This window comes from Amblyomma mixtum, chromosome 9, assembly GCF_055824585.1.
Source record: "Amblyomma mixtum isolate Tamu chromosome 9, ASM5582458v1, whole genome shotgun sequence".
NCBI classification, from domain to species: domain Eukaryota; kingdom Metazoa; phylum Arthropoda; class Arachnida; order Ixodida; family Ixodidae; genus Amblyomma; species Amblyomma mixtum.
The window spans coordinates 78,909,757-78,924,132 of record NC_143020.1 but is presented as its reverse complement, the minus strand read 5'-3'; the positions used below and the strand labels follow the sequence as shown (position 1 = coordinate 78,924,132).

The 14,376-nt window shown below is 42.4% G+C and overlaps 1 protein-coding gene across 3 annotated transcripts; it reads left to right on the top strand.

Moving 5' to 3' along the window:
- The first annotated feature begins 1,955 nt into the window (after positions 1–1,955).
- On the top strand, positions 1,956–13,636 carry LOC149329834 (uncharacterized). 3 transcript variants are annotated; one of them, XM_089560536.1, is made up of 8 exons: positions 1,956–2,051; positions 4,092–4,314; positions 6,819–6,914; positions 7,954–8,022; positions 10,180–10,313; positions 11,297–11,363; positions 12,382–12,478; positions 13,600–13,636. In XM_089560536.1, the coding sequence occupies exons 1-7, from the start codon at positions 2,020–2,022 to the stop codon at positions 12,460–12,462; spliced, it is 702 nt and encodes a 233-aa protein (XP_089416662.1). In that variant the 5' UTR covers positions 1,956–2,019; the 3' UTR covers positions 12,463–12,478; positions 13,600–13,636. The 3 variants fall into 3 exon arrangements, with proteins under 3 accessions (XP_089416662.1, XP_089416661.1, XP_089416663.1); XM_089560535.1 differs by lacking the exon at positions 13,600–13,636 and having other exon boundaries at positions 12,382–12,665; XM_089560537.1 differs by lacking the exons at positions 1,956–2,051; positions 4,092–4,314; positions 13,600–13,636 and adding an exon at positions 5,133–5,436 and having other exon boundaries at positions 12,382–12,665.
- The last annotated feature ends 740 nt before the right edge of the window (positions 13,637–14,376 follow it).

Sequence of the window (14,376 nt, the reverse complement as noted above, 5' to 3'; positions counted from 1 at the left end):
CATCGAGAGTAAATCATGGTGATGAATGCCTGTGGGTCAAGTGCAGGTTTTGGGCAAGAAGCGCCAAGGTCAGGGTGCTTTGCTCTATTCAAGTTGTGGTCAACAACAAATTTCCTAAGCAATGTTTTTAACCAGGCTTACCAGATATCTTTCTATCAGATGAAAAAGAAAATGATAGTCTTAAGAGATATTGAACTTACGAAACTGCCGCCACATGCAAGTGTAAAATAGTGTGTCTAAATTATTATGCTAAGGCTCGACGCCTGCTTTAGGAGCGCGTTTTGGTTGCCCAAACTATTAATGTTGTTTCTTAAAGTAAACGGAAAAATATTTCAAAATGGCAAACTTATTAATGTAAATACAGTCGAAAAGACTGGAGGGGTCGATTAAGATCCGCTTCAAGGATACGACGCGATAGGCTTAATGAGTTAATGCGCATTAGTGCACAATTGTAAATCTCGGCTTTATATACATATATCTCGGGGAATTTCCATATGACTCCTGGCGCAGTGGTAGAGCAGTTAAGCGATGCGTCACTGCCCTGTGACGGCAGGCGCTGGCACCGGTGGGGCTACTGAGATCCAGGTTGCTCTTCCCGACCAACCTCTTGCGAACAATCGCTATTTAACTGCAACCTGACAAAGTGCTCAACTTCCACAAAATCCAGTGTGCAGGCTGTATGACACCACTAGGACACATGACCCTGGTGCCCCACCTAAGTTGCCGGAGCAACCAGTCGCTCCGGCTACGAGGCTGCAAACGGTCGCGAAGGCCAACGCCGGATAATGTTTTTCGGAAAGGGGGGTACTGCGAGTGTGCTACACTACAAAATGCTACACTTTAGCAGTTTTTTCACGCTTCCGTAGAGCAGTTTGGGTTATGCATGTAGTGTTGTATATATTTTAGGCCGGCGGCGTATTCTATAGATGTCAATTTTTCATTGTTCACTTCGCGCCCGTTTGGCCCTCTGTCATTTATCACAAAAATACACCAAGGGCTTTCAGGTGTCTGTGGGAAGCGACCCGACGATTCGGTGGTTGGCGACCGCACGTCACCATTGGCTGCAATGCACAGCCAATAGTGAGGCGTATCTCGGCACTCTGTCAAAAGCAGGCGACCGGACCGCACTAGAGGCCACCATTGGCTGTGACATGCAGCCAACATTGAGATCCGGTCACCTACTAACCTCAATCACAGGGTGGCTTCTAACAGACGCTTGAAAGTCGCGGGTATATATGAGTGAAAAACGAGAGGATCAAATGGAGGCGAAAAGAACAAAGGAGAATAGACCGCTTACACAATATGGCCCCAAATATTCCTTAATCAGCAGACTATTATTATCTGATCATTCGTTGGTGTTCCGAAGCATGAAGAAATCGGATCGATGACAATTTGAAAGTTATTATAGGTACCATAATTCAGAAATTACGTTTCTGACAAAAAACTTCAGACCAACTTTACTGCCTTCCATTTAGACCATTGGTAGGCGCGCGCTAATAAGTTAATAATGATGGGAAAACGCAGAAAAGCCAATTCCTCATTGCGCCGCTTTTTGAGTGGGCCAGACAATTGGACTCCTAGGGAGCCAGTCTGGTGTGGCCTATCTTAGGCGACCAAGGTATAGCCGCTTTCACGGAAGTAACAGAGCAACGTGGTTTTCTTTCAACCCGTATTGTGGAGCCTTTACGGCCCTCCTACTAACCCGGCTGTTCCGAATGGTGATTAGAGCGGTTCGCCTTACCCTGCAAAGATTTATATCATAAGGGCCCCCACAAGTGCCGTGCTACACGGCTGTGAAACAAAACCGGTTGATCGGTGGCTTTTGGCACAGACGGCACGCCCGCACTCTGACGCCTCTGTTATCTCGCACCGGGTGGAAAGCGGTTCTGGGAAGGAAGAAATTAAAACACAAGTGCATCCGTGATATCAGCGCTATGCACACGGCACAAAGTTAGGGCATCTTTCGGTCCAAATAAGATAACGGCACCTCCGTCCGTGCGCTACTGCTGGCTCTGCAACATGGGAATCGACTTCGTGGAGCAACGCGATGGGTTCGTTGTCTCATTTATTGTGGTCTCGGTAAGAGGGGATTATTTAGACGGCATGAGGAACTGCAGGTGTCTGTATTGTTTTGGAAGCATCCAAAAATCCACTGATTTCACCGCAGCGGGAAGCGTTCAGCCGAGTCTAACAAGGAAGCGAAATTATGGCTGAGTTTTTCAGATCATCCCCGACGAAACCAGGAACGTGGTTAACTTCAGGATTTTAGGCTTTCAGTTACCTTACTTCACATGCCCCCTGCAGCAGCAAAACTTTTTCTAATCATGTGCAAACAAGTCTATATAGCATCTTATAAAAAGATAGCGAACGATTTGTTCTATATGTATCGGCAGCGCGAACACAACACAGGAAGAAGAAGGAGACGATGAATAGGGTCGCATTATATATAAATGCGTACAATTATTTTGCACTGAATCCGCAGTGCGAGGGCACCACTTCTTTTGACTCAGTCTCAGCAAAATGTAAAGATAATTGGAGTGAAGTACTTCATCTCGTTGATGAAAACTGCGTAGTCGAGGGGCTCAAGTGCCTATTAATTTTCGGAGGCTGTATACAGTAGGCTCAAAGAATATTATTTTCTTTGGCGTGGATGAGACCTGTCTATTCGGATTGGTTCTTTCTATCGAAACTGCATTTCAGCCTGCTCGTGTCCCTGCGTTTTATGATAGGAATAACATTTCGACAACTATCTAGGTGATGAATGGTATCGTTCAGATTTCTCCCGACCATTCTCAAATTCCTGTGATCTCTTATAATGAAGAACAACATACAGGGAGGCATGGCGTTGGAAACAAAATGAATATGTGAATCATCTAGAGCTGTATTACAGAACAGTAAATGAAGCAGCACAAATTGAATGTGTAACTTCTCTCGCGAACATAAGTGAAGCGGGTTCTTCTTACGGAAAGGTACTAACCGGTCGGAAGAACGCGTTCGATCAGAATTGTACTACCTTTTGACGAGCTTTCGAAAGCACAATACATACGGTGAGCACGCCGACAGCGTGCAGAGACTCTGGCGATGGCGAGAGCTCTGGCGATAGCGACAATTTCACCGGAAATGAATCTCCTTCTGGTAAAGAAGGCGCTAGAATTTTCTAATCCTTTTAATCATTCGAGGCGTCATGAGAACTGGTAAAATTTATACTCGTGCCAGAAAAGGATAAAGTCCATGAAAGTACGCCCAATGCAAACCGGACCAGTTCGATGAAAACATGAAGAGTACATAGTTGTTACATATTGACATAATGCGCTTAGGACGATGTTTCAAGAAATCTTTGTATTTTTTATTTTTGGTAGTTCTTAAATACGCGTTGTGCACATATAAAAGAGACATATAGGAAGAACACAGGCAAACGAAAAGAGCGCAGACTACCAATTGGATTTATTAACAGCATGAAGGCTGGCATTAGCAGTGTGCACACGTGCCTAAAAAGTGAAAAAATCTAGAGAAGAAAGGACAGTTAAGCCTTTTCACTAGTCACTAAAAACCGCGAACGAAAATCTTTTCCGAATTACACAACATTACGGAAGTATCATTGGTACGGTTATCCCCTTCTCCTATGACGTGGTACGCTTCATAAAGCTCACGCGCTACTTTGTCTCGGCTCCTGTCCTGAATCTTAATGCTCATGAGCCGTGGATCACTCCCTGTACGTGCAACGCAATGAGCGGGCAAGTTCCCTTCTTCTCTAGTCCGAATTAGTCGGGCATTTTGTGTTTGTGTTCTTGAGTTCTGCATATCAAGTTGTCCTTCTCTGCTGATGCGATGCCTTAATTTCCTTCCTTCAATTTAACCACGCAACCACACTGAAGTAAAGGCTTTGCATGTTTATAAAATATAGTTGAATGCTCGTAAACACCAGGCAGTAAGAGAATATCTTGAAAAAATAAAAATCATTTTGAAGCATTTGGTATCTACTGAAACATGCTTTCGAGGGTTGGACTGACCACGATAAAAAAATCAGCATATCATGAGTAAAGTTTACGCAGCATAGCATACAAAGCAGCATTTTTGGTTTCTATTTACAGCTGGTACTTAAATCTTCTGGTGGGAATTGAGGGAAACAGCACTCAGTTCCTATGCAAAATAGAAGACTGGAACCCCGCCATATTGGAGCATTGCGTGGGCTGCAGCTGCGCTCCAGAAATACTTTACGACCTCCCATGTACGCACTCTGCGTGTTTTTCTTGCTCTTATACCGGTGCAAACCACAAGTGCCCATTCACTAAAGAGGAAATAGCGACAACAAAGGTACAGTATCTAACACTTCCATTTTCGCTTTTAAGTGGCGAAGTGTGTACAGCCATAGCTTAAAATTTTAACCATCGTAAAAATTACTTTTACTGGTACGTGTTCAGAGTACTGCTAAATTTTGTCACCATCAGCGGTAATATTTCAGATTTTTTTCCGTTTTCATCCTTCTGCTGCGTGTTGAGAGACGCTTAATATATTTAGCTTAATGTTTTGCAGCTTACTTTTGAGGCCTTAGCGAAGAATCACATGGCTGAGAATAATGCTTTAGTTCCTCGCTCAATGAGAACGGATACGAAAGTCAATCTGGACACATCCGGTAAATCTTGAAGACGTTATCCGGATTCAGTGGAAGACAAACCGGCGCACAAGATGGCACAAAAACACAAGAAGGGCAACATAGCCGTGAACTATCAGAAGTAATAGGTGGTTGTGCCGTTCGTTCACACCGCGGCTCACAATATGAATATAGTGGGGTCAAGGTACGGCCTACATAGTTGATTTTGTCCTCAGAAAGCTGAAGCCGATATGCCTTTGGACGCACTGAAAAGCGAAGTCAAGCATGTTTGCAGGCTTCACCATTCGTCACCACCACAAATGTGCGCCTTCTGCCGCATGCGTGGTATATCGCACTCTGCTGTCCTGCGGAAAAATGTACAGTCTTTGTCAAAAGTAACCAGGCTGCATGGTTTGCTTCTAGCTTGTATAGAGGAGCCCTTGTGGATTTCATAAACATCAAAAGGTGTTGGAAGGTAAGAAGACTCCCAGTGCTTACCTTTAACAACGATTTCAGCTTCAGGGAAGCTGCAAGGGCTCCACCGTACGAGCTAGAAGCAAACCCTTCTGCCTTGTTACTTTTGACAAAGACTGTACATTGGACAGATTGATAGATGCCTCAACACACGTTTGCTGGAACATTTTTGATCTTTCTCGACTCGCGCCTTCAAGGACATGGCTGAGCGCTGTGGCTCCTGCAAGAAGTGTTCAGCACATCTCGACCACACGATTGTGCTCTCTTGGCACTGAGGGATGTGAACACGGGAGATATCAATGGCATTAGGAGACCGTTGGTGTCGAAATCGGTGCAGGGCGCTAGTCTCGACACCACTAGTGCATCGTCAGGTGCGCCTGCTTCCACTATAGGGCACGGTTCGGAATTTGAAGTGGGGCTTTTACAAACAGGCAAATTTAGGCGCAAGATGCATTTGAGGGCCGTCCTAATGTCTATTAGGCCTACGTTTGCAGAAAGGGACCCTTGACCTACTGGCGCTCTCTAATATGGATGAAAATAAATTCACTCGTTGTGGGGACATATGCTCTTCAACGGGCGTTGACCAAGCGGGTTTCACCGCCGCGTACGGTTTAGCATTAGGAGTGCCAGGACATGTCAATGGAAGCGCCCAGGGATGCGTTCGCATGCCCCTGAAAGACCTTACATCCGTTTATGGGGCGTAGAGCATTTTTTAATCTGGTGAATGCGTCACAATAAATACCGTTTATTGAAGAAATCTTCTTCTGTTCATAGCAGATATGTTCGAAAATCTCCGCGGTTGGCTGCATGACCGGCCAGTACCTTCGAACTAATTTCACGCTCTTTCCATCGACTCGCACTGTTGGCTATTTATTGCACAGTAAGGCGAGATCAACGGCAGTGAAGAAACCACCCACAGAAGAGAGAGACACACAGAAGCTCTTTATTCAAAAATAGAGAATTTAGCCGGTGTTTAAAACACCTGACTTGGTACTATGCGTGCGGAAAGGATTCCGGGAGGATGGATGGGATGAGAGAGGTTTAGGAAATGGCAGGACAAAGTTCACTGAAACACAGGAAGTCGTGGCTCTCTAAACGTTAAGAACTTACTAGAGGAAAGGCTAGCCAGTGATAAGCCTCGGTACATACTGTAAAGTCTTTTCTCCTTAATGGGAAAGTACCATGCCCCGGCAAATGTGGAATACAGCAAAGTTCCATAGTAAAAGCGACGTTTACGAGCCTGAAATCTGTGGCATGGCCACTCTAGAAGCCGGGATAACAAAGGTGTTGGAAAATTGCAGTCATGCTCTGTAGGGTGCATTTACAGGGATTTTATGTCTAGACTTTAGAAAATTTCTTCTAACCAGGTACGACAGGGCGCGAAAGAAGTTCAGACGTCTTTTAAATAGTTATTGTAATTCTGTGTGCCATTTCGCGTACGTGATCAGAGACAATTTTCTGAGTTTTGCGTTTTCAGCAATAGGTTAACCATCACTTTAGAAACGGCAGTGTAAAGCCTTGTTTTTACAGCACTTTCTTTGTAACGAGAAAATGTTTTTTGGAGCAGGAAAACGGCCACTCTCTGAATGACACTGTACAGAGCTAGTTTAATAGCTTTTATTACTGCTAGCATTATGTTATATCTCCGATAAAATGTACAAGTCCAAAAATGAAAATTTTGGAACTTTTTTACACCAAAGTATTTGTTAATTGTGCTCTTCTAGACACTAAGATATGTTCTTTTTACTTTTAGTTTGCTGCAAACTATTCTCACCTCAACCGGAGCTTACAAGGAATGCGCCTTCAGTGCCCTGCTTGCGGCGAGAACAAACGTTTCTCTGATATGAGGGTACGAAAAGATTGCCACTTTTCTTGCTCAACTTTCCACTTCGCACTGAGAGGGTAGTTTAACATAGTGATGAATCGGTGTGTGCGTACAGGATCTATAATGGAAGGCATGGTCAACGCAACAGTCGGAAAAGAAAATAGAAATTCGCTTGCTCGTTATGAAAGGGTAGAATATCGACGGAATTTTTAATTAGACAGATATAAATAAAGTATACAAAAATAGGGCTGTCACATTTTTTACTGCAGAATTCTTTCCAGGGTGCTTTTCAGATGCACCTGATGTTTTTTAACAAAGAAAATGAACCACAGGAGCGAATGTTGCAGGCACATGTTTTGCCTATCCTTAATCGAACTGAAACCCGCAGGCATAAACGTCTCGCCGATGAAGTTTCTTTCTCTGAAAAATGTTCCGTAAGTTATAGCTCGTCAACACTTAGAAAATAATGTCATTGGCTTTCCACCACACAAGTCTTGTTGTCATTTAACTGTTCGACGGATACGCTGAACGAGGGCAGAGGGGCAAAACACACGTTCGGCCGCAATTCCGTTCCAAATGCAATCACGGCTTTGGCACCGGATATGAACAAAGTGTCTACATTAGAAACTTACTGACGCCTGCTGTCAGCATGCACAGACCATACGTGTACATTTCTATCAGGCGACGCGTAAGAAATGTTAGAAAGCTGTAATCGCTCCGTTTACTTTCGTCTGAACCTGCACGTATACGTTAGCATGTTCCTTCGTCACATGGCTTTGTAGGCACAACAAACAAATTTTTCTTTCAGACTTAAGTCCTCGACTGTGCGGAGCAATCAGCATATTACATTCATGAAAATACAGCAGGGGTAACGTAATAAGGCAGTGGATTCAGACGAACGCGCGAGGAAAAGCGGTAATAACATTCTTCCGACATCTATAAGTGTAAGTAGAAAGGAGCCTGTGTGTACAATTATCTAGAATTTTGTCACCTGATTTATATTTTAGGATAGGCAGGCATTTCGATTGAAGTGATTGGATTTCACAACAAAAAACATTTTCAGGAGCACATCGAGACGGAACATCAGAAAATATTGCAAGCCTTCGCACAGCAACACACCAGGAGAAAGCAGGTAATATTTTTTTTAATACAGAAATTGGTTTGATTAATTTTTTCACTTTAAATTTGCCTACAGAGATAATCGTTCTAGCGGCACAACGCCAATGAACGCTTTTTTTATTATTTTATTACCATACTCGGAGATTAAAAGCAATAGCAGCCAGGCAATTCCACGCGAAAAGGCTCAGGCCTTGCTCTAGACCGGGTTCGGTTTCTCGGTTTCTTTGAAAAATATAAAGATCTCCAGCTTTATTGCGGTAAAGGCAGTAGCACATTCAGTTTTTTTAACTTTATTTTGTATGGCCGCCAATTTATGTTCTCAAACTAAACGAGAAAACCGTTAGTTAAATGGCAAATGTCTAGTCAATTAAATTTAGAAGCACAGATGTAAGACGTTCTTTAGTACATTCGAAAACACTGCGCTTTCACTACCTGCCTGAAATCACTTTCTTCAAATTTAACGAAACAGAGAAAAATTCACTAATTCATGAAATAATAACCTTTCTATGGAGAAAACAAGATACTATTACACCATCCATTACATATATTTTCCTGTTTTCCTGAACGCAAAGAATCCTATAGGTGAAACTCATGAAGCGCTAATGAAAATCTTTCAAGCCTGCCATCGTCACCAAGTTCTGTATGTGACGGGGTGACTCAGAGTTCTCGATGCTTTATAAACAAAGGCTAGGATGCACATACTAACACTGTAATTTATATCAGCTTTAAGCTTGCGACCTCCCACGTTAGGCCGAAGACTGCACAAAGCGTGACTCAAAATTTTTTCTTCTGCCCGGTTAATGTGTGTCTACCTTGAAAAAGCTCGGCCTCTGTTAATTGGGAGGCGAACCTCTTCTTTGTGCTCAGTATTGCAAGGCTTAGCCGTGCAATCCTTAGAGCCTGATTATACGTACTCATGTGTGTATCTGTGATAGTCAACTGTATATTCGCTCCTGTAATATTGCGCGCGCCAGTTGTAATCGGCCTAGTGTATGAAAACGGAACGTTCTCACAAAATATTGCCAGCCCATTTTCTTCCGATTGCTAAACGTGAATACAAGTACATGCCGGCAGCATCCACCACTCGGAATCTGACGCTCTCGGTGACAAAAGCCGGGTACGGCCAGAAACTAAGCCAGGTTCACACAAATGGTCTTCCTCCTCTGTTGAATGAAATAATGAGGTAGTCAAAGTAAGACAAAGTTAAATCCTTTTTCGAAGTAAAAAATGTATGTGCCGATGAATTAGTTGAAGATACAAGTATCAAGCCGTAAAACTTTAAACTTATTTCCGGCGTGTGCTTTATTTACTTTGAAATTTGATTTACATGTCACAAAATTTGCGTTCCTTACATTACTCTTGAAAGATGTTGACAGAGAGAGTGCAAAATACTCGGAAGTAGATTGGACACGATAGACTAAATAATACCGAATGGCGATGGCTATCTACCATAATGGTTAGCACTGAACATTTGAAAGAACAGCACGATTCGTCTTCGTAGCTCGAGACCTAGAGGTTACAAATTTGGACACTAGGTACGTTGGATGGAGGCTTTTTATCAAAGCCTCTGGTTCCAAATTTTTGGCTCGCTTTTCAGCTACATCTGTTTATCCTGAAAAAGAAAATTTAGACATTTGCATAGAAGAATTCTGCTAACATTTTATTTTCCTGAGGAATAATTGTTCCACCTTGACTGTTTGTATCGAGATTAAGATAGTCGAACAGTGAGACTACATGTAGTGATTAAATCCTCAGGGGAGAAAGTTCTATCTTTAACAGGCTAGCGTGGTGTGCTTGGCAGCTTTTTCTAGTAAGAAAATGCAACGTCTTTTTAATTAATATTACGGCATGAATTCTAATTTGTGGTAAAATAATCTATCGTTACTTCCTTCATCTGGAGAAAAATATACACTCTGTTAAGTGATTTCAATGCTCTTAATAATTAGAAATCAGCAACAACATTTTAATCAATGTTTTATGTTGAAAAAAATGGATGCATTGAAAGCACATCTTGTGTCTACACCAACAAATTTTTTCTTAGTCACAAGCTCGTACTCAGTTAAAATGTTTTTCTCTTGGACGAGACAATTTCGAGTACATGTAATTCTATGTATCTGTGCGATACAGAATTACTAACAAGTGTTTTCTTTACGTTTTCCTCATAAAATAGGATCACGTTAACAGCTGTTCTACGACTGCGGTGGCTTCCCGAACATCGTCACCGCAAGTAACCGATAATAGTTACGAAGAACCCGAGCAAGCTAGCCAAAACAAGCAAATGCGCAATACACCTCCGATTCAAGGGTAAGAAGCAGGGCTTTTGTTGCAAAGACGGCTTGTGTTACGAAATAATTACGTTATCATACGACAAATGTAAAAGACAAATACCAGAAAAGCCTACTATGATCACATTCAAATCACAAGCTTACAGCCGCTACTGTGGCTCAGTGGTTATGCTGCTCGGCTGCTGACACAAAAGACGCGGGTTCGAATCCGGCACGGCGGTCGCATATCAATGGAGGCGAAATGCAAGAAGCCTGTGTATTGTGCGATGCTAGTGCACGCTAAATGACACAAGGTGGTCGTTTAGCATGCACTGTTTTTCTATTTTTCGGCATTCCCATAAATAACATTGTTTTTGTGCACGCTACAAAATAAAGAAATTTTGCTTTACCTTTAAAAAATTATTCGTAAAAGCTTGCGCAGTTAATGAGCATTGTTATGGTATTTCTGTCTCGAGCTCGCAGAGGGCGATGTATGCACTGATTGTTCTATACGAATTATTAGTTACTTATTAGTTACTACTTCAAAAATTTTCTCGTTATTTGAAAACGATAAAAACCCGCTGACTCTACTCGGGGGATGGCTGAAGTAGAAAACATTGCTGCGTTGGAGCACTCAGTAAGTGCGGCCTACACATTGTGTACAAAGAAACAGGGGAAAGGAAATGCTCAGAAGTTACTGCGGCAGCAGACACGGTTGGCTTCCATATGCTTTAGGAAACAATAACAGGACTGAAAGCGAGTCAGAGAGTAGAAGGGTTGGCCTTCTTCTGTCCATGAACCTTGTTCTCTTTCAAGTAGCGGTGGTAACCCAATATATCCATATTCTGTGTAGGTCATCGCTTGGTACACAGTTCTACTCATTGAACTTGAGGGAATAAATCAGTACCTTCAACAGGATGCCGCAGATTCTATGGGAGAAACATGGCAGTTTTTCGCTAAAGCAATACCTTTAAATAGGAGTATATTTAATTATTTTTCTAATTTTTAAACCCTTCACTACAGACTGGAAGATAGCGTCGCCTGTGAGAAAATCGAGGCGGAAGTTTTGATGCTTAAAGGCTCTGTAAAGGTAGGTTAATTTCCTTTTCGCTTTACATAATACCGCCATATGGATGGCGTTTCTGTCCACAGTTGTGAACTGCAGCAAAACCTTCTAGTACAAACCTCCGAGCCTTCTCAGTTCGTTTTTCACGAACACTTTAAAGTTACTATCGCCTGCAGTCTGTGCTTGTGATTAACACTCAAACGACTGTTAGCTTAATTAGTTCGCAGGCTTCATCTGTACTATCCCTAGCATGGGAATAATCTTTCACAGTTGGCATGGCCAGTACTCCACGGTACCCCACCTTTCCGCAAGTAATTTTCATTGTCGAAAGCATATAGTCAGCTAGGACCTAAAAAGAGGGGTTCCTAAAAGTTTGATTTTGATCTATAAAGGATGCCTCATATAGCAATTGTCCATTACTTCCAGGAGGATTACATCCTGTGCCTAGTACACTGCATGACTATTTGAAACACAAACAGCAGAAGTTATATTACCTTTCACTATTTGGATAGCATTTTGCCTAACATGCCTTTACGCGAATTTACTAAAATTGGTCAAAGTACGAGCTATTTCTTTTTTTAGTTCTCGCGCATGTAACCAGAATATAAACGAACTGCCCCATTTCACCCAAATATCTTTCCTAATGTTCCTGATATCAGTAGTGTGGAGGGCATATTTCTGGTCACTGAAAAGTTTTAGTCCCGAGAAGATTCACATCTTTTGTACTACTTCGTTCTTGGTTTCCTGACATTTCTCTTGGGATAGTAAGCTGATATAGAAACTGAAACTATTTACTGCTAGTGTGCAGCCACCACCTTGAAATTGACTTGCACACTAAACAAAGGGTGGCAGAAGTATGGCAGCTACCATTAAATTCCCTGAAAGGAGAAAGATTTTTTCTTGTCGGTTCCTTTCACCGCCCCAGTATTAGACATTATATTCGAATGCAAGCACTGTGCTAGCACGAGTAATGCGCTATTATAAACATTGCAAGGTAGGACACTAATTTTTGTCTTTGTTGTGACACTTTTTTCACTTCCAGAAGCTGGAAGAAAGAATGGAGAGACTGGAGACGCCATTGAGAATGATCATTCAGCGACTTCAAGAAAAACAGGAAGATTAAGATTAGCGAGAAAAAGGTTAAAGATCTCAGTTGCGTTAAAACGTTTCGAGGCGTAATTATCGGGAACAAGACCCAGATAGACTGCCTAATTACGGAAACTGCGGACAGCGTGAAATGATCGCCGTGAGAGTTTTGGAGGAAAATAATAGACACAGCATGACAGATATCGTATCGATATTGAATAAACATAGTGCTGGAGCATATTTAATTATAAACATTTCTTCTTTTACTCGGGCATGGCACCGGCACTTCGCGACACTACGAGTACAGAAATTTAGGCAAAGGTACTTGTGCCCTTAAATGAAGGTGCCCGCTCGTGTACGTGTTCGCTAAAGTTACAGCTCTGGCAGCCCGTTAATCCTACACGAAGGAGACCCTTTGTTCTTGAACATATACTCGAAGTCACCTATTTATACATACCATTTGTTGGACCTAATTTAAAAGTCGGTCAGTTCAGCAAAGGGTACTGCACACATTGACACAAGGACAAGGGTACGTAACAAGCGCAGACTCGCGACTGGTTTTTATTCGAAAGAAGGAGCATCTTCTTTCGAGGGTTTTCTACCATTCGAAGAGTGCGGCGAATCACTACAGTGTGCTGGTTTGTGTCTTGCGCCCTGTGAATGTTGGCCTAATTGTGTCCTCGGAGCATGTGAGAAAATATAACGATATAACGTTATGCCAATCTTTTTTTCAACTGCCTAGTGGGTTTTGTGTATTAATTCCCCATGGCCTGTGGGAGGGTATATGGTCAGACGGGCCGATGGTTAAATCACCGAATAAGAGAAGACCTGCTTAGCTGACGTTAAAGACTGGGTCAAATTTATCACGGCACGTGGCTCATACCGGGACGATACACTCAATAAGCCGTGCCTGCCTTTTATGGTAAAAACAAAAAAGTTTTGAGGAGAAGCACTTACAAGGTGGCATGTGAGCTTGTCATAAGGAAGAAAGCAGATCATCGAGTAAGCAACCCATCAGTGGAGTTTTGTCGGAAAGGAGGCAGGTTTTTTGACTGCGTGTAATCATTGATATGACGGTTTGAATGTATAAAAGAAGCCTCTTCTTTCTATTAAAAATTCACCGCAAGTCCGCCCTGATTTTGCAACCTTCTCGTGCTTATTTTTATATGCGCAGTGCCCTGCGTTCAACACAACTGACCAACTCGCCCAGCAATGCACTCTCTTAAATCAATAAAGTCACTTTGCCTCATCTTGGAGTGAGTATAACTCATGTTTCAAAACGGAGAAAAGAAATCTTTATTAAAACGTCTTTTAAAAGCGGCGAACTATGTCATGAAATCTCTAATGATTGTGCAGATAATTCAATCCGCAGACCTAATATTGAAAACAAATAGTAGGAATGGTCAGCATGACTTTGCAGTTTAGCAAATATTGTTATCTAGTAACCACGGTCGAGCTGGTGTCTTCCATGGGCACATTGCAATTTCCACCGTATCCACTTCGTTACTGCAGCAGAGCATCTAGGGCCTGTTATCTCCGTGAATACTGTTACGACGTGGTTATTGTAACATTTCTCTCTGGTTTAGGATGGTCTCTTTCCTTTCTGGTCACGCCATTCAAATGGTTCATACCTTTTCAGGCCGCGATGTATTCGTTTCGGGATATATTTCAGGCTTGATACATAGTTTACACGTTCTAAGTGCCAGATTTCATGATGCTCTAGCCCTACAGTTAAAATTTTGCTGAGAAAAAAGATGGATTAGGAAGTGGAAACTTGTCCTACCACAAGTGACAGCCGTGTTAATGCTGAGAGGTGAAACGTGCAGCAGATTACAAATCAACTGCGTGCACTTTCGTTTATCATAGAGAGGCTCATAAACCAGCTCTTTACTGAAACGGCATGATTACTGCATACGCAGGAAGAAAAACAGGATTGGCGAACGTGTGGACG